Here is a 23711-nt window from a genome sequence, read left to right as displayed (position 1 = left end):
CTGCTCCATTTGAACCTTGAACCAGATGGACACGATTAGACCACTAATTTCCACATCACTTCACTATTTACTTCTCGCATCTTTTTCCCTTTACACATAACTTTTATTGTGTCTTCCTATCAAGCACTCTATACTTCAAAAACTTAAGTTGTGCTAAAGTCTGGGTCTTACCCCAACTCATAATATTTGCTGCGTTGGTCGAGAACTGAGTAAAAAATTTCGACCATTTGCTTGAACACGTCTATATTCCAATTGATCCCAAAGATCAAAATCATTTTGAACCTTTGGTTCAGTAAAAAATTGCCAAATGAGAATCCTACTTTGTACTTTAGCAATATTTTTGATGGGATATTTGGCTCACTTAACCTTCTTACCTTTTATTTTCTCTCTCATCAACTACCCCAAACATCCATTATTCATTTTTTGGAATGTCACTGATTTAATCTGTGTTTAAAGAGCATTTCAAATTTAATTGCTGGCATGATGCTAATGCAATTGAACATAATACTATCAGCAAGGATCTCTGCTTGGAAACTTTGATCCAAGGGCTGACCTGTAATGAAGCAGCTGAAAACAGTTAGGCCTGTTCCAAGGAACTGCTTCAGTTATATCATAGAGCTGAGATCTTTGACCTCCAACTACGACAACTATCTTTCTTTGTGCATGACTTCAAACGATGTGTTACTCTTGATACACATCACCCTCAGTTTTAACTGGAGTCCCAATACCACATTCAAGTAAATGTTGCCTTGATATCGAGCATCTCCATTTTTAAATTTCTAGAATTCACTTATTTTGTTCATTTTTGAAACAAGACAATTAGTTGTACAGCCAAGTGAAAAACAAACTGGGTATCAGTAGTCAGAAAGTGCCAATTGATACAATTCATCACTAGACTGATGATTACATAGACTGATGAGCAGACGTTAGCCAGGTTTCCTTTGTATCATATACCTGAGAAACCCATCACTTCATCGTTTAATGTTGCAAGCATTTCAGAATAGATTGGTTAGCAAGACTGTCTCATCTGCAATGCAGTTTTCAGTTTAGCAGCTGGCATACTGTTTAGGTCCATAGTGTATGTAGTACAAAAAGTGAGCATTATAGATATACTTTTTATATATGAAAGATGCAATGGAAAATAATGAATACATTTTTAATACTCACTAACTGATCCAACACCTGCAGCTTTGAACTGGCCCAGAATAAGTCCCTGTTCACTCTCAGCTAGTGCCAATAGTAACTCATAGGCTTCTATGCACTGTTCACTTGGAATGAAAATTTGGTACAAATAAAATTATATTTATTAACTTGAAATGTGAACATTTTCTATTTTGAAAATCAAAATAACTTGCAACATAAATACATAAATTAAAGCAGAATTGTTTTCATAACCATGCACCTGTTATTTTCATTTGATAAAGATAAGTCATGCAATGTTTGTCACACCTGTCTGCCTAACAAAACATATTGAAATAAGTTAATATATTGTTAATAAAAATATATTAACGTAATGTTATATAACATTCAGAGGTGCAGTGAAAATCACTCCATGGCGTCTGCAGAATTTCAATGATCAGAAATTTATTTCTAAATACAAGAAATAATATTTATTTAATTAAATTAGATAATGAGAGGCATAGATAGGATGGACAGCCAACACCGTTCTTTTTGCTGGGCAACAATAGCAAATATCAGAGGTCACCTGTTTAAGATGAGCAGAGGAACATTTAGGGAGACATCAATGGTGGGTGCCTGGAATGCACTGCTGGGGAGTGGTAGTAGAGGTTGGTACAATAGATGATGCAAGAAATTATGCTGGGAAGTTGGGAAGGATTAGATTGATGAAGAGTAGGCTGAAGGCCCTATAATATGTTGCACTATTCGATGTTCCAAAATAATGCAGCTATAGTAAATGACAGAAAATCTAGAGTTCTGTTGCATATGTGCTTGAATTAAAAAACCCACAAACTTCCAACAACCTGTTCATTTAATTTTGTGTATAAACTCTTCAGCTCTAGCAACAGCACAGAGATTTTCAGCAACTCCCCAACATTTACACTGAATAATCTAAATAAAATATGGTGATCTCCCACTGGAGTCCTCTGACATAGATATTAGTATTTTGATAGATTATTTGGACATGCAGCCTGACTCAGCCTACTGTGAATGTTTTGTGCTCAAGGCTTGCAAATGTTGGTCCTCCTGCCATCATTTTGTAAGAGGCTGAAAATAGACCTGGCTTCATCCACAAAGTTTTAGCCTGTCACAATATTGCCATATGACTACCAGACTTGATAAGAAATAGGAGCAAGAGTCGGCCATCTGGCCCATCGAGCCTGCTCTGCCATTCAATTAGATGACACATCAAGTCCAACCCTTAAATTATCCATGAGCGAGCATATTTCCGAATTTGAGAAGCGAGGTTGCACTCAAGGCCTTAGGAACAAGCAAAGTTTGGGTGAGGATGGTTAAGGAGAGAGAAAAGGGGGAATGATCTCAATATTATAGTATGTTCCTGTAGCATTCTTGTGGTTGCATAATAATTTCTTCACAGCTCTATTTAAATTATGCTGGGTTTTTATTTTAAGTTTATTGACTGGAGTCTGGATAGTTTTAGCAGTGAAATATATACATTTTTCTGGGTCAATTAAGAATTGTCAGAATGCATGCAGCAGGGGTCCTTCTGGTTCTTTATATTAACTTGTGATATTGTTTATATTGTCTCATGATATTCATTACAAAATCAGGAAAAGGGATGGAAGGAAATCACTATGACTTTTAAATAATTAAAAGAATTGGGTAAAAAAATTATTTGTTTTTGTTATATTTACCTGTATTGCAGTGCAAGTCTTAATGCTGTACTATTCGATTCATATTTACCAACCAGCATACTCATCCTTTCAGCATTGCTCTTGCATTCTTCCAAAGTAATGGTTAAAAGGTCATTTTGTGATTTTAAATGTTCAATACGACTGAAAATAGAAATACATTATGAACTGTATCAATTAATAAATATTAATAGAATCTGTTACAAAACAATTAAATTGAGGTTGTTGCTCTAAATAAATCTTAAGAATTTGGAATAGGAGTAGATCATAGCCCTTCCTACCTGCTTTGTCATTTTACAAAGTCCTGGCTAATCTGACTGTAAATTTAACTCCACATTCCCGTGAACACCAATAATAGATCAAACCTTGTAAATAAAAATGTCAAATTCAGCTTTAAGTTGAAAAGGCTTTGCAGTAATGCACTATATAATTGAAGCTTTACCTCTTTTCTATTCAACACCCTTGCAATAAATAACCATATAACCATATAACAATTACAGCATGGAAACAGGCCAATTTGGCCCTTCTAGTCCGCACTGATTCAAGTATCCTCCTCTAATCCCACTACCAGCACTCTGCCCATATCCCTCCATCCCCTTCCCATCCATATACTTTTCTAACTCTTTCTTAAATGACAAAATTGACCCTGTCTCCACCACCTTTCCCAGAAGCCCATTCCACAGTAACCACTCTCTGAGTAAAGAAGTTCCCCTTCATTTTACTCCTAAACCTTTGCCCATCAACTCCCAACCCATGATCTCTTATACCCATCTCTCCTACTTTCAATGGGAAAGCCTTTCCACATCAACTCTATCTATCCTTCTCATTATCTTAAACATCTCTATCAAATCCCCTCTCAGCCTTCTACGATCCAAGGAATAAAGACCTAATTTGCTCAATCTCTCCTTGTATTCCAGATGCTGAAACCCAGGCAACAATTTTGTAAATTTTCTCTGCACTCTCTCTATCTTGATAATATCCTTCCTATAAATTGGTGACCAGAACTGCACACAGTCCTCTAAATTTGGCCTCACCAATGCCTTGTACAGTTTCATCATTACTTCCCAACTCCTATATTCTATGCACTGATTTATATAGGCAAGCATACTAAAGGCCTTCTTCACCACGCTATCCACATGCGCTCCTACCTTCAGGGAACAATGCACCATTATTCCTAGATCTTTCTGCTCCACTGCATTCTTCAATGCCCTCCCATTTACCACATATGTCTTGCTTTGATTATTCTTTCCAAAATGAAGCACCTCACACTTATCAGCATTAAACTCCATCTGCCATCTTTCTGCCCACTCCTCTAAGCAGTTTAAATCCCTCTGCAATCTTTGAAAACCCTTTTCATCATCCACAATTCCCCCTATTTTAGTATCATCTGCATATTTACTAATCCAATTTACCGCCCCATCCTCCAGATCATTGATATATATGACAAACAGCAACGGACCCAATACCGAACCCTGAGGTACATTGCTTGTCACCGGCCTCCATCCTGACAAACAATTATCTGCTACTACTCTCTGGCACCTTCCTTCCAGCCACTGATGAATCCATTTGACTATCTCCAAATTAATACCCAAGGACTTAGCCTTCCTAACTAACCTCCCATGTGGAACCTTATAGAAGGCCTTACTGAAGTCCATATAGACAACATCCACTGCTCTACCCTCATCAACATTCCTAGTCACCTCTTCAAAAAATTCAACGACCTTCCACACACAAATACGTGTGGAGTGTCCCTGATCAGACCCTGTCCCTCCATATACTTATATATACTATCTCTAAGAACACTTTCCATCTATTTACCCACCACAGATGTCAAACTTACAGGCCGATAATTGCTAGGCTTTCTCCTCGAACCCTTTTAAAACAAAGGAACATACCAATTCTCTGGCACTATACCCATCTCTAATGACATTTGAAAAATCACTGCCAGAGCCTCTGCTATTTCCTCACTAACTTCTTTCAAGGTCCTGGGGAACATTCTGTCAGGACCTGGAGACTTATCCACCTTTATATGTTTTAAAAGCTCCAGTACTACCTCTTTCATTATCAAAATAGTCTCCATATTTACCCCCTTTGCTTCCTTTACCCTGCACAGTTCAATATCTTTCTCCCCAGTAAATACTGAGGAAAAGAAATTGTTCAAGACCTCCTACATCTCTTTTGGCTCCACACACATTTGTCCTTTCTGATTCTCTATTGGACCAGTTTTGTCTCTTACTTTCCTTTTGCTATTTACATATTTGAAGAAACCCTTTGGATTTATTTTCACCCTGCTTGCTATAGCTACCTCATCCTTTCTTTTAGCTTTTCTAATTTTTTTCTTAAGATTCTTTTTACATTCAATATAGTACCCAATCTCCTTTTTTCTCTGTTTCTTTTATATATATTGTACATAACTGTTAATTTTTCAGATTTATTGTCAGAGTGCATAAATTACATCACATAAAACCCTGAGATTCTTTTTTTCCTGCAGGCATGACACAATTACCACTAATTGGTAGTGCAAAATTTAAACTGTATGCAGTGTAAACATGTAAAGAAATAAAAACTGTAAACAGATAACAAACATAATCAATGTGATTGTGCAATACAGAGAAAACAAAAAGAAAATCAATAAAGTGCACAAGTAAGAGTCCTTAAACGAGTCTCTGAGTTTGTCATTGAGGGGTCTAATGGTGGAGGGGTAGCAACTGTTCCTGAACCTGGTGGTGCCAGTCTTGTGACACTTATGCCCTTTTCCTGATGGCAGCAGTGAGAACACAGCATGTGCTGGGTGGTGTGGGAGGCTCCAATAGCTCAGTGGTTAGAGCAGTGGTTTTGTAAACCAGGGTTGCAAGTTCATTCCTTGCTGGGGCCTCATTTCTGTGAGGGGTGCTTGACATGGTGGTGACTCTGTATTCCTTACGGTAGACAAAGTTAAAGAATGTCATTATGCTACATTCTAAATGTAGTATTATCTGAAAATAATGGAACTTATACCATTGATGATTGCTGCTGCTCTCTGACAGCAACATTCCCTGTAGATATATTCAATAGTGGGGAGGGTTTTGTCTGTGATGTCCTGGGTTGTGTCCACTACCTTTTAGAGGGCTTTAATCTCAGGGGTATTGGTGTTTCTATACCAGACCGTGATGCAGCCTGTCAGCTCAGTTTCCACCATACGTCTGGAGAAATTTTTCAGGGTTTCTGGTGTCATTCCAAACCTCCGCAAACTCCTTAAGAATTAGAGGCACTGACGAGCTTTCTTCTCAATGCCATTGGTGTATTGGGTCCAGGAAAGATCCTCCAAGATAATGACTCCCAAGAATTTAAACTTGCGCACCCTCTCCACCTCTGATCCCGCAATGATCACTGGATTGTATACCTTTAGCCTTTCTTTCCTGAAGTCAACAATCAGCTCCTTAGTTTTGGTGACATTGAGTGCAAGGTTATTGTTGGTGCACCGTTCAGCCAAGTTTTCAATCTCCATCCTGTATGGCAGTGGTTCTCAAACTTTTTCTTTCCACTTACATACCACTTTAAGTATTCCCTATGCCATAGGTGCTCTGTGATTAGTAAGGGACTGCTTAAGGTGGTATGTGGGTGGAAAGAAAAAGTTTGAAAACCACTATTTTAATCGTACCCAACATCTCTGGTTATGTGCATGGTTTCATAACTCCAAAGGAAATGGGCCAATGACAACTTTTCTCTAGCAAAATATTTCATTTGGGTCTAGAGCAAAGATTCTCAACCTTTCCTTCCCAGTCACATACCACTTAAACAATCCCTTACTAATCATAGAGAACCAATGGCATAGGGATTACTTAAAATGGTATGAGTGCAAAAGGTTGAGAACCACTGATGTATGGTGACCATTCCTTTATACAGCCCACTACAGAATTACTTATGTAACTGCATACAAGCCTTCTGCAATTTATTATTCAGGACACCCAGAGAAATGCATTCACTCAATCTTCTCTTTGGCTTGGCTTCGTGGACGAAGATTTATGGAGGGGGTAAAAAGTCCACGTCAGCTGCAGGCTCGTTTGTGGCTGACAAGTCCGATGCGGGACAGGCAGACACGATTGCAGCGGTTGCAAGGGAAAATTGGTTGGTTGGGGTTGGGTGTTGGGTTTTTCCTCCTTTGCCTTTTGTCAGTGAGGTGGGCTCTGCGGTCTTCTTCAAAGGAGGTTGCTGCCCGCCAAACTGTGAGGCGCCAAGATGCACGGTTTGAGGCGTTATCAGCCCACTGGCGGTGGTCAATGTGGCAGGCACCAAGAGATTTCTTTAGGCAGTCCTTGTACCTTTTCTTTGGTGCACCTCTGTCACGGTGGCCAGTGGAGAGCTCGCCATATAACAGGATCTTGGGAAGGCGATGGTCCTCCATTCTGGAGACGTGACCCATCCAGCGCAGCTGGATCTTCAGCAGCGTGGACTCGATGCTGTCGACCTCTGCCATCTCGAGTACTTCAACGTTAGGGGTGTAAGCGCTCCAATGGATGTTGAGGATGGAGCGGAGACAACGCTGGTGGAAGCGTTCTAGGAGCCGTAGGTGGTGCCGGTTGATGACCCATGATTCGGAGCCGAACAGGAGTGTGGGTATGACAACGGCTCTGTATACGCTTATCTTTGTGAGGTTTTTCAGTTGGTTGTTTTTCCAGACTCTTTTGTGTAGTCTTCCAAAGGCGCTATTTGCCTTGGCGAGTCTGTTGTCTATCTCATTGTCGATCCTTGCATCTGATGAAATGGTGCAGCCGAGATAGGTAAACTGGTTGACCGTTTTGAGTTTTGTGTGCCCGATGGAGATGTGGGGGGGCTGGTAGTCATGGTGGGGAGCTGGCTGATGGAGGACCTCAGTTTTCTTCAGGCTGACTTCCAGGCCAAACATTTTGGCAGTTTCCGCAAAGCAGGACGTCAAGCGCTGAAGAGCTGGCTCTGAATGGGCAACTAAAGCGGCATCATCTGCAAAGAGTAGTTCACGGACAAGTTTCTCTTGTGTCTTGGTGTGAGCTTGCAGGCGCCTCAGATTGAAGAGACTGCCATCCGTGCGGTACCGGATGTAAACAGCGTCTTCATTGTTGGGGTCTTTCATGGCTTGGTTCAGCATCATGCTGAAGAAGATTGAAAAGAGGGTTGGTGCGAGAACACAGCCTTGCTTCACGCCATTGTTAATGGAGAAGGGTTCAGAGAGCTCATTGCTGTATCTGACCCGACCTTGTTGGTTTTCGTGCAGTTGGATAATCATGTTGAGGAACTTTGGGGGACATCCGATGCGCTCAATACTTACATAACAAACTATTTTTCCTGCCAGAATGGATAATCTCACATCTTTCCAATTTTTATCCATCCGTTAGATCTTTGCAACTCAATTCACCTCTTTACATCTTTATATGGCCTCCTCCACTTCTCATAATAACTTATTTTCCCAATTCCAAAAGAAGGATAAAAGTATGAAGATAAAACATTCAAGAAAGGTGAGAGCCAGGAGCTTTGGTTGAGTTCTCTTTAATGTAAACAGAACACAGGAGCCAGGACTCAGATTACTGAGAGAGGTCGAGCTAGCAGCCAATAAAAATAAGCGACGATCAAGTGGAGTGGTCATTGTGTGAGTTCCCAGTGTTAAGTGTGGAGACCCAAGATTATTTGGCTCCAGAGGATTCGGCCAACAAAGGCTGAGGAAATGGTGCAAGTGCTGGCAGTGACAGCAGGCTGATAAGCAAAAAAGGCTTAAGTAAGACAGTACAGGTAAGGTCATGAGGTCATCAAGGTATTTTTCTAATTGCCCAGCGAGTAGCGAGAAACACGGATTGGCAATGGTATGCTCCACTTATAGAATGTGGGAAATCAGCTCCAGCTCTGTACAGACCGCATTAAAGAACTGGAGTTCTAGCTGGATGAACACTCGATCATTCGGAAGCCAGTGAGGGTTATCGATAGGGGTTACCAGGAGGCAGTCACACCCAAGGAGCAGGAGACAGGTTGCTGGGTGACCATTAGGAGAGGGAAATGGAAGTGGCAGTCAGTGCAGGGTACCACAGTGGTAGTTCACATGAATAATAAGTATACTATTTTGGATACTGCTGAAGAGGATGACTAACCAAAGACAAGCCACAGTGGTCATGATATGGGTAGGAAGGATGACAAGGTCCTGCAAAATGAGTTCTGGGAGTTAGGTACTAGGTTAATGGATTAGACTTCTGGGGTTTTCATCACTGGATTACTACTCATGCCATGTGCTAGTGATGCTAGAGAGAGGAGGATAATACAGTTTGATATGTGGTTAATGAGACGGTGCAAGGGGGTGGGGAATTAGATTTTTGGATCATTAGCCTCTCTTCCAGGGAAGGTGGGGCATGCAGGACAGTGTGCATCTAAATTAGAGGGGAATTAATATCCTTGCAGGAAGATTTGGTAGTGCTGCTCCAGACTGTTTAAACTAGTGATGCAGGGGGATGCAAACCAATGTGCCAGATGGTGGACTATTCATGGAAAAAAATGTTGTTTAGCCTGCAAATGCAGAAATAGATAGGTTGTTCTGAGTTGCATCTATTTCAATGCAAAGAGTATTGTAAGAAAGGCTAATATCGATCACCACGTGGAGTTATGTATAAAATTATGGCCATTAGTGAGGGTCAGGACTGGCACTTCAATGTTCCAGGGAAGTATGTTTCGGACGTGATAAAAAGAGTGATGAAGGGAGGGATGTCAAGGATAATATCATGGCAGTGTTCAGACAGGATGGATCATCCTTCATCAGGCTCATCCACTGAGGCTTTATGGGTGAAATTGAGGAATGACAAAGGAATGACCACATTCAATTATATTATATATTAACTGTCAGCGGGAATTGGAGGAGCAGATCTGTAGAGAGATAAACAGACAGTTGTAAGAAATAAAGTATGATGTAGATGATTTTACCTTTCCAAACATTAAGTGGAACTCCCATAAAAGAGCTGAATGGGTAAGGTTTGTTAAAAGTGTTCAGGAAAGTTTCTTAATCAATTAACCTACTAACCTGGTATGCCTTTGGAATGAGGGAGGAAACCAGAGCACCCATAGGAAACCCATGCAGATTTGGGGAGAAGATACTAACTCCTGACAGACCATGCTGGGTTTGATCTCAGTTTGCAAATGCTGCAATAGCGTTGTCTAACCACTGAACTAAACGTACAGCCAGAGTGTTCATTAGGCCATTAGTTCAAGATAATTATGGAAAGAGATAGTTCTGGACCTCAGGTGGGATATTAATTGATGAAAGGCTAATTTTGATGGAATCAGAAAGGATCTGACAAGTGTGGACAGGGACAAGTTGTTCTCTGGCAAAGGTGTGTTTGGTAACTAGTATGTTGTTCTTATCAGAATGATTGGCAAAACTAACAGGTGTAAGGAACCTTGGTTTTCGAGAGATATTAACACTGGTTAATAAGAAAAATGAGGCACAAAGAAAGAAACAAATGAGGTACTTGAGGAGTACAAAAAAGGCAAGAAAACACTCAAGAGGGATATCAGGAGGGATAAAGGTGGCTCTGGTAGACAAAGTGAAGAAAACTCTTAAAAGGCTTCAACAGAAATATTAAGGGCAAAGAATAGCAGGAAACAAAACTGGTCCTCTTGAAGATTAGAGTGGTCATCTATTTATGGAGCTAAAAGAGATGGGGTAATCAAAAATGATTTTTTTTTGTTTGCATCTATATTTACTTGGAAGATGGACACAGAGTCTACAGAAGTGAAGAAAAACCATAGTGAAGTCATGGACCTCATAGATGACAGAGGAGAAACTTGCTGTCTTAAGGGAAGTAAGAATGGATAAATCCCCAGAACATGATAAGACATTTCCTTGAACCTTAAAGGAATCTAGTGCAAAAATTGCAGGGTTCTAGCAGGGTACTGAAACAACCTTAATCATGAATGAGGTGTCAAAGGATTGCTGAATAGCTCATGTTGTTTTGTTGTTTAAGAAAGGATCCAAGAATAACCCAGTGAGCCTGACATCAGTAGTAGCTAAGTTATTGGACAGTGTTCTAAGAGATCAGATATTCAAGTTTTTGAAAAGTCAAGAACTGATTCGAGATAGTCAACATAGCTTTGTGTGTGATAGGTCATGTCTAACCAATCTTAGAGATTTTCAAAGAGTTTACCAAAAAGTTGATGAAGGAAAGGCAGTGGAATTGTCGACATGGACTGGAGGCCTTTGACAAGGTCCCACATGGGAGGTTAGTTAAAAAGGTCCAGTTGCTTAGCATGCAGGATGAGCTAATTGGATTAAACATTGGCTTTGTGTGAGAAGCCAGAGAGTGGTATGGACGAGTACATCTTTGACTGGAGTGAAACACAAAAGTATGCAGACATTGTGATTTTAGTAAAAATACAGGAGAAACTCAACAGGTCTCGCAGCGTCCAATGTAGGTAAAGATATATGACCAACATTTCAGGCCTGAGCCCTTCTCTCCAGCCTTGTACTGCTCCCCTGCCCATTTTTACCTTCTCCCCATCCTTTTAATTCAGGCACCTACTTCCTTTTTATTCATACTTTAAAGAAGGGCTCAGGCCTGAAACATTGGTTATATAATTTTACCTCCTATGAATCCTGGAAACCTGTTGAGTTTCTCCAGCATTTCTGTGTTTTTACTTCTCTGACTGGAGGCCTGTGTCTAGTGGTGTGCCTCAGGGATCAGTGCTGGTTCCATTACTGTAATCTGGATTATAATATGGATCATTAAATTGCTGATGACACCAAGATTGGGGTGTAATGGACAACAAGGAAGGCTTTCAAAAATTGCAGCGAGATCTGGACCAGTTGAAGAAATGGGCTCCATAAATGCCAGATGGAACTTAATGCAGACAAATGTAAGTTGTTGCATATTATGAGGATGAACCAGGGTAGGACTTGTATAGTAAATGGTAGGGAATTTCAGAGTGAGGCAGAACAGAAGGATCTTAGAATACAGATACATAATTCCTTGAAAGTGGTATCACAGGTCAATAGAGTCAAAAAGCAAGCTTTTGGCACATTGGTCTTCATAAATCAAAGTATTGAATGCATGAGTTGGGATGGAATGTTGAAGCTGTATAAGATTTGGAGCATTGTGAGTACTTTTGGTCACCTACCTGCATGAAAGATATCAATAAGATTCAAAGTGTGCTAGGAAATTTGCAAGGATGTTGCCAGGGGTTGAACAGCTAAGTTAAGGGAAAAATTAAATAAGTTAGGACTTGATTCCTTGGAGTGTCAAAGAATGAGGAGAGATTTCATAGAAGTTTTCAAAATTATGAGGGGTAGAGATGGCGTAAATGCAAGCAGGTATTTTCCACAAAGGTTGGGTGAGACGAGAACTGGAGAACATGGATTTAGCATGAAAGGTGAAATGCTTGAGGAAAACATCGGGGAAAACTTCTTCATTCAGAGTGTGGAATGAGCTGACAGCAGTGGTGGTAGATACAGGTTTGATTTTGACATTTGAGAATATTGGATAGGTACTTGGATATGAATGGTATGGATGGGGTATGGAGGGCTTTGGTTTTTGGTTTAGGTCAACTGGACAAGGTAGAATAAAGAGTTCAGCACAGACTAAAGGCCAAAGGGCTTATTTCTCTGCTGCAGTGTTCTATGGTTCTAATACCAAATTCATAACATTTACTTGCATACAGATGTGTTTTTCTAACTTCATTCCTGAAAGGGTTCGTTCTAATTTTAAGAATATGACACTGAAGGTTTTTAACCAACAACAAATAGTTTATTTGCAAGAGTTTTCTTTAGCATCTTAAGAATGGTGATCAAATTTTCCCCTATTTTCTAAGTTTCAGGAAAAACTATCATAGTTTGGGTCAGTGGTTCTCAACCTCTTTCTTTCCACTCACATACCACTTTAAGTGATCCCTATGCCATTGGTGCTCTGTGATTAGTAAGAGATTGCTTAAGGTGGTATGTGAGTGGGAAGGGAAGGTTGAGAATCACTGCCCTAGACCCAATTGTTACTGAAATATTTTAGTTGAGAAAAAATTGTCATTGGCCCATTTCCTTTGGAGTTATGAAACCGTGTACATAACAAATAAATTAGGTATGATTAAAACAGTGATTTTTCAAACTTTTACTTTCCACCCACATACCACCTTATGCAATCCCTTACTAATCACAGAGCACCTATGGCATAGGGAAAGAAAAAGTTGAGAACCATTAGTTTGGGTGAATTCTTATAATTTCACCATGGAGTTTGGATATTATTCTGGTAAATTTATTCTACTTTTCCTGAAAGGCCAATATGATTGCCCTGTGAAGTGCCAAAAACAACTCTCAATTCTTTAAGGTATGGGCCAATAAAGGCTTCTCACAAAATATCACTCATTTTGTTTTGATCCTCTAAGTTATTTAAAAACTCACCAACTAATCATTTTTTTTTTGTTATTTTCTGTCTCTGTCCATAATATTTTAATGATCTATACGGACCCTCAAGAATCTTGGCATCACACTAGTTTCTTTCTTGTCAATTTACTCATAAATATAGTTGCTATGAACATGACATTTATTCACATCAAACTACAACTGTCATATGTATGCTCAAGGCTAGTCACTATTTTGTACCTCCACACTCCTCTCATGTTTGGTCTCTTGACACAAAGCCAACTTCTGATCAGGTCAATAATTTACCTTCAATTCCACAAGTTTTAACTTCAGGATTGTTTTCAAATGCCTTCTTCAAATACATTTTATTAACACACAAAGACATTTTTCTATCTCCAGTTCAGTCACTTTTTCAACAAATTAAAAAAGTTTCAGGTAGAACAAACCTGTCCTCTTGCTCCATAAGGGGAATTTAGCTTGGCATCACACTAGTTTATTTCTTGTCAATTTACTCATAAATATAGTTGCTATGAACATGACATTTATTCACATCAAACTACAACTGTCATATGTATGCTAAATGATAAAGATAACCTTCAGGATGCTCAATTTCAATACGCAATGTGTAAAATCAATACACATTTGGCTTCTACTCCTTCTCAGGACAGTAGCAGGAATTAACTAGTCACAAACTTTGCTGATGGTAAATTAAAACATCTGCTAAAAGCAGTTAACCTTTCTTCTCTTCACTGAGGAGAAATCGTGAAAGTCTGCCCATATTATTATGACATTTTGGTTGGCTTGGTCAATGCTGTTTCTTTGTGCTGTGGCAAAGTGATAACGTATCATATTACTAGTACAACTCAGATATATTTATAGATCCCTGTTCCTCCTAAAATTTATACTGTAATGAGCATTTTACCTGTTTAGCCTTTCTGTTTCCACCTCAAATTCACGGATCTTGCTTTCAGAAATAGCTGATCCGTGAGAATACAGAGTTTGAAAGATTTCTTGAATATTGGAGCAGTCTTGTAAAGAATGGGCGAGATGCTCTGCCACACTACTGGACACCTGTTTAGTTGAAAGAGATGAAGGTTATATGGCATTTGTGGTGTGTCAAAATGTGCTGATGAACAATATTTCCATATAAGATTATATGCATAGCAATTTGATTAAAGAACAATTTAGCAGACAGAAAAAAAGATTCACAGCAATATTCTAACTTCCAATAGAATATTTAGCAATAGCAATGACTGTAATATGACAAAAGAAGATTAAAAAATACACATTTGCATTGTGAAAGCAACCTGGCTTCAATCCCTTCTTTGCAAAAGATTGAACATCTGTAAACAGTAACATGAGTCCACAATGTTTTATTACGTGTTTGTAGTCTTGTTGGCTGATCTCATGGATTTAGGAGTGCAAGAGCAATGATAGAACTCAAAAGAGAAATTGAATGATGTGAAGGCAGAGGAGTTAACAGCATTATTACAAAAGCTTTCTGGTCCCAAGTCAGATCTACAATTCAATAAGGTCTTCAACTCAGTACTACTTTCCGATACTAAGCCCCACGTTCCTTGATTCCCTATTGGGGGAAAACTCTACCGGATCCTTGTCCTGAATAGACTCAGCAACCAAGTTTACAGAGTCCTATAGGTAAAGAATGCCAAGATGCATTATCATCAAGGCAAAAAAAAAAACCTCATCCCTGTCTAGTATGGCTGATTGTGAAGTTCTAAAAGAATTTGAGACTGTGAAGCTCTTTTGAGAGTAAGCCGACTGCTCTTAACCTGTTGAAGGTGTTCCCATAGTGATCTTGGCTGGGTACAATACACAAATATGTTGAAGAAACTCAGCAGGTCACGCCATGTCCATAGGAAGCAAATATACGTAACCAATGTTTGGCCTGAGCTTTTCATCAAGGGATGAGCAAAAATCAAGCAGGTACCTGAATAAAAAGGTGGAGAAAAGAGGGAAGAAGGGGCAGGGGGAGGAGCACAGTGCAACCAGCAAGAGGTCATAGGAGTTTATCGGTAGCTCTCTGAATGGAGAGGGAAAGAGGCGCAGAACTGGAGGGAGGGGGGGAGAAAGACACTGTCTGACTTTGACTTTTCTTGCAGTATTTTTATTTATTTTTGAAAGTGGCTCATATATATTTTATAAGGTGGTTTATTGAAGTGTTTGCACTGTAATGCTGTCGCAAAACAATGAATTTCAAGATATGTTCATGACAAATTCTGATTCATATTCACATACCAAAAGAGGAGTGTTGGCAGTTATAATATGTATAAAGATGGATGAATCCCCAGCACCTGACCAAACATATTTCAGACCTTGTGGGAAGCCAAGGAAAATTGATGAGGCTCTGGCACAGATATTAAATCACTGCAAGTATGAGAAGACTGCAAGGTGGATAATGTTGTGCCTATATTTAAGAAGGGAAACAAGGACAAGCCAGGGATCTCCAGGACAATAAGCTATTGGAGGGTATTCTGAGTAACAGGATCTACCTGTATTTGGAAAAGGACTAATTTGGAATAGTCAGCATGGCTTCATGTGTGGAAAATGGTGTCGCATGAAGTTGATTCAAAGAGACTACGATGATTGCTCAAAGTAAGGGAGTAGATATTGTCTGCATGGATTCCAGACAGACTTTTAACATGGTATCACATAGAAGGCTGGCCAGGAAGGTTAGCTAACTTGGAATCCAGGATAAGCTAATGAATTGGATACAAAATTGGCCTGAAAGGAGTCAGAGATTGGTAGTGGAGGGTTGTTTTTCAGACTGGAGACCTGTGACAAGTGGAGCGCCACAAGGATAAGGGCTGAGTCCACTATTTGTCACCTCTATTTGGATTAGGATGCAGTTAGCATGGCCAATAAGATGACACCAAAATTGGTAGTCTAGTAGATGGTAATTATCTAAGATTATGACAGGATCTAAATCAATTGTGAAAATGGGCCAAGAACAGCAGATGGAATTTAACTTGGAAAAGTGCATGGCATTGCATTTTGTGAAGTTAAACAGTAAATGGCAGTGTTGTACTGGTACATATTCCTCAAAAAATGGCACCACTGGTAAACAAAGCATTTGGTATGTTGGCCTTTGTCAATCAGGGCACTGAGTTTCAGAGCTGGAATATTATGTTACAAATGTAGAAGATGTGGGCAAGACCACACTTGATTATTGTGTACAGATCTATTCACCCTGCTATAGGAATAATTCCATTAAGCTGGATGGGGTGCAGAAAAGATTCTCAAGGATATTACCAGGACTGGAGGCTTTTATTTACAAGATATGGTAGGCTCATTTTTTAGAGGCTGAGAGGTATAGAATCTTATTGAGGTATCTCTTTGGCTTGGCTTCACGGATGAAGATTTATGGAGGGGGTAAATGTACACGTCAGCTGCAGGCTCGTTTGTGGCTGACAAGTCCGATGCGAGACAGGCAGACACGGATGCAGCGGTTGCAGGGGAAAATTGGTTGGTTGGGGTTGGGTGTTGGGTTTTTCCTCCTTTGTCTTTTGTCAGTTAGGTGGGCTCTGCGGTCTTCTTCAAAGGAGGCTGCTGCCCGCCAAACTGTGAGGTGCCAAGATGCATGGTTTGAGGCGATATCAGCCCACCGGAGGTGGTCAATGTGGCAGGCACCAAGAGATTTCCTTAGGCAGTCCTTGTACCTCTTCTTTGGTGCACCTCTGTCACGGTGGCCAGTGGAGAGCTCGCCATATAACACGATCTTGGGAAGGCGATGGTCCTCCATTCTGGAGACGTGACCTACCCAGCGCAGTTGGATCTTCAGCAGCGTGGATTTGATGCTGTCGGCCTCTGCCATCTCGAGTACTTCGATGTTAGGGATGAAGTCGCTCCAATGAATGTTGAGGATGGAGCAGAGACAAAGCTGGTGGAAGCGTTCTAGGAGCCGTAGGTGATGTCAGTAGAGGACCCATGATTCGGAGCCGAACAGGAGTGTGGGTATGACAACAGCTCTGTATACGCTTATCTTTGTGAGGTTTTTCAGTTGGTTGTTTTTCCAGACTCTTTTGTGTAGTCTTCCAAAGGCGCTATTTGCCTTGGCGAGTCAGTTGTCTATCTCGTTGTCGATCCTTGCATCTGATGAAATGGTGCAGCCGAGATAGGTAAACTGGTTGACCGTTTTGAGTTTTGTGTGCCCGATGGAGATGTGGGGGGGGGGGGGGGGGGGGGGCTGGTAGTCATGGTGGGGAGCTGGCTGATGGAGGACCTCAGTTTTCTTCAGGCTGACTTCCAGGCCAAACATTTTGGCAGTTTCCGCAAAACAGGACGTCAAGCGCTGAAGAGCTGGCTCTGAATGGGCAACTAAAGCGGCATCGTCTGCAAAGAGTAGTTCACGGACAAGTTGCTCTTGTGTCTTGGTGTGAGCTTGCAGGCGCCTCAGATTGAAGAGATTGCCATCCGTGCGGTACCGGATGTAAACAGCGTCTTCATTGTTGAGGTCTTTCATGGCTTGGTTCAGCATCATGCTGAAGAAGATTGAAAAGAGGATTGGTGCGAGAATGCAGCCTTGCTTCACGCCATTGTTAATGGAGAAGGGTTCAGAGAGCTCGTTGCCGTATCTGACCCGACCTTGTTGATTTTCGTGCAGTTGGATAACCATGTTGAGGAACTTTGGGGGGAATCCGATGCGCTCTAGTATTTGCCAAAGCCCGTTCCTGCTCACGGTGTCGAAGGCTTTGGTGAGGTCAACAAAGGTGATGAAGAGTCATTTGTTTTGTTCTCTGCACTTTTCTTGGAGCTGTCTGAGGGCAAAGACCATGTCAGTAGTTCCTCTGTTTGCGCGAAAGCCGCACTGTGATTCTGGGAGAACATTCTCGGCGACACTAGGTATTATTCTATTTAGGAGAATCCTAGCGAAGATTTTGCCTTCAATGGAGAGCAGCGTGATTCCCCTGTAGTTTGAGCAGTCTGATTTCTCGCCTTTGTTTTTGTACATGGTGATGATGATGGCATCACGAAAGTCCTGAGGCAGTTTTCCTTGGTCCCAACAAAGCTTGAAAAACTCATGCAGTTTGACATGCAGAGTTTTGCCGCCAGCCTTCCAGACCTCTGGGGGGGATTCCATCCATACCTGCAGCTTTGCCACTTTTCAGTTGTTCAATTGCCTTATATGTCTCTTCCTGGGTGAGGACCTCATCCAGCTCTAGCCTTAGGGGCTGTTGAGGGAGCTGGAGCAAGGCAGAATCTTGGACTTCCAGGCAAACCTCAAAGCAAAGCTCGAGGATGCAATCCGCCTCACGGACTCGTCCCCTGAAACCCTCTGGGATCAGCTGAAGACTACCATACTGCAATCCACTGAAGAGGTACTGGGCTTCTCCTCCAGGAAAAACAAGGACTGGTTCGATGAAAACAGCCAGGAAATCAAGGAGCTGCTGGCAAAGAAGCGAGCTGCCCACCAGGCTTACCTTACAAAGCCGTCCTGACCAGAGAAGAAACAAGCCTTCCGTCGCGCATGCAGCCATCTTCAGCGCAAACTCCGTGAGATCCAAAATGAGTGGTGGACTAGCCTCGCCAAGCGAACCCAGCTCAGCGTGGACATTGACGACTTCAGGGGTTTTTACGAGGCTTTAAAGGCTGTGTACGGCCCCTCACCCCAAGTCCAAAGCCCGCTGCGCAGCTCAGACGGCAAAGTCCTCCTCAGCGACAAGATCTCCATCCTCAACCGATGGTCAGAACACTTCCAATCTCTTTTCAGTGCCAACCGCTCAGTCCAAGATATTGAGGTATATTTAGTCATGAAAGGTATAGATAAGGTAGATGTTCAGTTTTTTCTCAGAAGGGAAGTCTAAAGGTAGAGACAATAGATTTAAGCTGAAAGAGGTGCTGAGGAATAGGTTTTTCTACACTGACGGTGGTAAGCATGTGGAATGATTTGCCAGAGGAAATAGTGGAGGCTGGTACAATTACAACATTTTAAAGACATTTGGACAAGTACTAAACAGGCAGGTTTGAGGGATATGGGCCAATCACAGGCAAGTCATTCTATCTTAGGTAGGCAATTTGGTTAGGGTGGATGAGCTGGGCCAAAGGGCTTTTTTCCTTGCTTTACAACTCTATGCTCATCAACTCCCTCTGATTGTCCTGCCACCAACTTACACCAGAGACAATTTTCAGTAGGAAAGCATCATGAAAAACCCATGTGATCAGAGGAAGAATGTGAACACTCCAAAAAAAGCAAAAAAAAAAGGTCAGAATTGGACCACTGGGGTGATGGAATTTCATCATAATCTGCTGCCCTCTGAGGAATCTCTGCAGTTAACTTCACACTACCACAACCTTCCTTCCTGGTATTTAAAGGCTGAAGGTAAATTTCAGATAAAACCTTAATCTGCACAGTCAATCTCAACACTAATAACCTTTGCATCCAACTTAAAGGAAGATGAACAAAGCAGTTTGGGGCAGAATAAAAGCATCCTTTGAATATCTTGTAAAAGTGTCCACCAGACGCTTACCTTTAAAATTCCATCAAATCTAACTTATTTACTTGCAATTTAAACAATTTTCCAACATTTGAAATAAAAATGTATTTGTTCATCTATTGTGCTATATATGGAGTATTCTGAACAGTTTTGGGTTCAGATCTAAGAAAGAATGTGCTGGTATTGGTGAGGGTCCAGAGGAGGTTTACAAGAATGATCAAGGGGATGAGAGAGTTAATGTATGTGGAGCATTTCATGACTCTGGGCCTGTACTCACTGGATTTTAGAAGAATGGGGGGGGATAGAATCTCATTTAAAGCACCTGAATATTTAAAAGGTAAGATAGAGTTGATGTGGAGAAGAGGTTTCCAGAAATGGGAGAGCCTAGGGCCATGAGTTACAGCCTCAGGATAAAAGATTATCCATTTGTAACAGATATAAGAAATGTCTTCAGTCAGAAGGTGATGAAACTGTGAAATTAGTTGCCACAAATGTTTATGGAGGTCAAGTCATTGGGTATATTTAAAGCAGAGACTGGTTCTTGATTAATAAAAGTGAGAAAGGTTATGGGAAGAAGGCAAGATAACAGGGTTGAGGAGAAAAATACATCAGCCTTGATTTGGTGGAGCAGACTCAATAAGCTAAATGGTCTAATCCTGTTCCTACATCTTATGTAATTATAAACAGTAATCAGCACCTTCATTAGAAAATTGGAGGAATATACATTTATTTCTGCCAGAATATAGCTCAGAAATAAACTTAAAAGTTCATGATTATAATTAAACAATATAAATTACTGTGGGCATTGGCCCATATAACTAATGTTTTAACCATTTTATATGAATAAAAGAGGAAACTGATACTATTATATTGCCATTTATAGCAAAACTATTAAAATAAGTTTGGGAGGCATTCAATTAATAATAACCATTTTGTGATCAGCAATCATCCAATGTATTTCCTTCTGAGTTCAAGATATCTTTTGTAAATTTTTCTTTCTTACCTTTCTTGTTTATTACACTGACTTACGGGTTTTGACAAACCTATCTTCATCCAACTCAAAATTTGCACATTTTCAAAAGTACTGGCCCACTGTCCATAAGTTATAAAATACACAAAAAATGCTCCTAACCGTACCTCCACAATATGGGAATGAGTGACATCAGAAGCACATTTAGACTAATGAGAAAAAAACAATTACTACAAATGGAGAGTTAGAGGAAACCTGTTCTACCATATTTGCTGAATGTAATTATATTACGGAAGTTTGTTCGTACATACTGGTAATCCACAGATGGCCTATATTAAAGCTTTATTTATATTCAAATCTGTACCTTCAATAAGTTAGCAACTGCAAGCCATGCCAAATCATGAACACAGCAAGGTATAAGATGCATTTATTTTATTGTCTGGCAGCCAGAAAGATGTGCAGTTGATTAGTAGCTTACTGATGGTTGCATTTAAAAGGTAAAATTTAGTATTAGATTTCTCAAGTTTTAAATACTTACTCCAACACTACTGATTTCTGATCCCAGAACTGGTCGATCGGAAGATGATGATTCAGACCTAGTCTTAGACAACTTTACTCGTTCAGCAACCTATCAATTAGGGAAGGACTGTCAGAGTTAGTAATTGCCCTTTAAATATGGCAAAGACTGAACAGATTACAAAATCAGTTCTCCGATACACATGAAATTAAGACCTTAAGAGATAGGAGCAGAAATAGGCTATTCAGCCCATTGGGTCTGTCTTCCATTCGATCGTGAGCTGATCCATTTTCCCATTCAGCCCCAATGCCCAGCCTCCCCATAACCTTCAAAGCACCAGCTAATCAAGAACCTATCAAACTCTGCCTTAAATACACCTCATGACTTTGCCTCCACAACCTCCTGGGGCAACAAATGTCACAGGTTCACCACCCTCTGGCTTAGGAAATTCCTCCACATCTCTGTTCCAAGTGCATGCCCTTCAACCCTGAAGTTGTGCCTTCTTGTCTTAGATTCTCTCATCATGGAAAACAATCTTTTTACACCTACTCCATCCATGCCTTTCAACATTCACAATGTTTCAATGAGATTTCTCTCCCCCATTCTCCAAAATTCCAACGAGTACAGGCCAATAGGTGTCAAACGTTCCTCATATGAGAACCCTTGGAGCCCAAAACTGCTCACAATACTCCAAGTGATGTCTCAGCAATACCTGATAAAATCTCAACATCACATCCCTACTCTTATATTCTATTCCTCTTGAAATGAATGCCAGCATTACATTTTGCTTCTTCAGGGTATCCTGCACGATGACTCCCAGGACCCTTTGCATCTGGAAATTTTCAATTTTCACCCCATTTAGATTATATTTTTTTCCACCAAAGTGCATATTGTACACTTTCTGACATTATATTTCATTTTCCACTGATCTGTCCATTCTCCTAATCTGTTCAACACCACCTGCTGCCTCTCTCTTTCTTCAACACTACCTGCTCCTCCACCTACCTTTGTATCATCTGCAAATGTGGCCACAAAACCATTCATTCCATAATCTAAATCAATGATAATCAACATAAAAAGAAATAGCCCCAACACTGAGCCCTGTGGAAAATCACTAACAACTGGCAGCTTACCTGAATATGATCTCTATATTCTGACTACATGCTTGCTTCCAATCAGCCAATGCTCCAACCAAGCTCGTATGTTTCCTGTTTTTATCTTGTTAAGTAGCCTCGTGTACAGCACCTTGTCAAAGACCTTCTGAAAGCCAAATACATAACATCCACTACTCTCCTTTATCTACCTGCTTGTCACTTCTTCAAAGAATTCCAACAGGCTGGTCAACAAAGATTTTTCATTAAGGAAGCCATGTTGGTTTCGGCTACATTGTCATGTGCCTCCAAGTGCTCTGTAATATCATCCTTGACAATCGACTCCAACATCTTTCCAACCATTGAGGTAAGGCCTACCAGTCAATAATTTGCTTTCTGCTGCCTCCTTTCTTGAATAGTGGGGGCAACACTTGCAATTTTCCACTTCCTTGGGACGATGCCAGAATCTGTTGATTCTTGAAAAATCATTCCCAATGCCTCCTTCAACTACTTCTTTCAGAATACGAGGGTGCAATCCAACTTGTACAAAAGACTTATCTACCCTTAGACCATTCAGTTTTTTGACCACCTTCTCCCTTGAAATAGTAACTGCATTCCCTTTCCCTCCCTGATATTTTGGACATCTGGCACATTGATAATAACTTCCACAGTGAAGAGTAAACTAAAATACTCTTTTAGCTCCTCTGCCATCTCCTTGAGTCCATTATTTCTCCATTGTCATTTTCTTGTGGTCCTATATCTGCTCTCACCTCTCTTTTACTCTATATACATAAAGCAGTTTGTATCCTCTGATGTTATTTGCTCATTTTTTTCTTTTGCTTTCTGTGAGTTTTAAAAAAATTCTCAATCCTCTATCTTCCCATTAATTTTAGCTTCATTGTATACTCTCTTTGCATTGGCTTTGACTTCCCTGTCAGCTACTGTTACAATATTTTTCCATTTGAATATTTCCTATTTTTGGTATGTATCTATCCAGTACCTTCCTCATTTCTCGCAGAAACTCCTTCCATTGCTGCTCTGCCTTCCTCCTTACCAGTGCCCTCTTCCAATGGTTAGTTCCTCTCTCACGTCACTGAAATTCCCTTTATTCCACTGGAATACCGACAAATCTTACTTTAGTTTTTCCTTATTAAATTTTAAATTGAACTTAATCATATTGTGATCACTGTCCCCTAATTCTCCCTTTACCCTAAGATCTCTAATCACCTCTGGTGCATTACACACCACCCATTCCTGTATCTGATCCCGCAGTGGGCTCATCAACAAGCTGCTCTAAAAAGCCATCTTGTGGACATTCCACAAACTCTCTCTCTTGAGATCCAGTCCCAACCTGGCTTTTCCAATCTACTTGCTTGTTAAACCCCCATGACTACCATAACATTGCTCTATTGACACTATTTTTCTAAATGCTGTAATAATCCATGTCCAGTTACTGTTTCGAGGTCTATATATAACTGACAACTGTGTCCTTTTACCCTTGCCATTTATTCAAT

General features: G+C 40.5%; 1 protein-coding gene and 1 long non-coding RNA gene across 7 annotated transcripts in view; one reads left to right on the top strand and one right to left on the bottom strand.

Annotated features, from left to right (window-relative positions):
• mcc (MCC regulator of WNT signaling pathway) overlaps positions 1-23711 on the bottom strand; it is a 218455-nt gene that overhangs the window by 21826 nt on the left and 172918 nt on the right. For 5 of the 6 annotated variants that reach the window (XM_069930960.1, XM_069930981.1, XM_069930968.1 and 2 more), the window contains 4 exons: positions 21128-21217; positions 14090-14238; positions 2835-2975; positions 1168-1268 (listed from right to left, as the gene is read on the bottom strand). In XM_069930960.1, coding sequence (XP_069787061.1) covers positions 1168-1268; positions 2835-2975; positions 14090-14238; positions 21128-21217 — 481 coding nt within the window. The remainder of the gene's footprint in view (positions 1-1167; positions 1269-2834; positions 2976-14089; positions 14239-21127; positions 21218-23711) is intronic. The other variant, XM_069930976.1, reaches the window with a different exon arrangement.
• LOC138760425 (uncharacterized) overlaps positions 1-23711 on the top strand; it is a 177394-nt gene that overhangs the window by 26841 nt on the left and 126842 nt on the right. The gene's annotated exons all lie outside the window — the stretch shown is intronic.

Source organism: Narcine bancroftii, chromosome 1 (genome assembly GCF_036971445.1).
Source record: "Narcine bancroftii isolate sNarBan1 chromosome 1, sNarBan1.hap1, whole genome shotgun sequence".
NCBI classification, from domain to species: Eukaryota; Metazoa; Chordata; class Chondrichthyes; order Torpediniformes; family Narcinidae; genus Narcine; species Narcine bancroftii.
The sequence above is the reverse complement of the archived record's forward strand: the minus strand, read 5'-3'. Positions and strand labels throughout refer to the sequence as shown.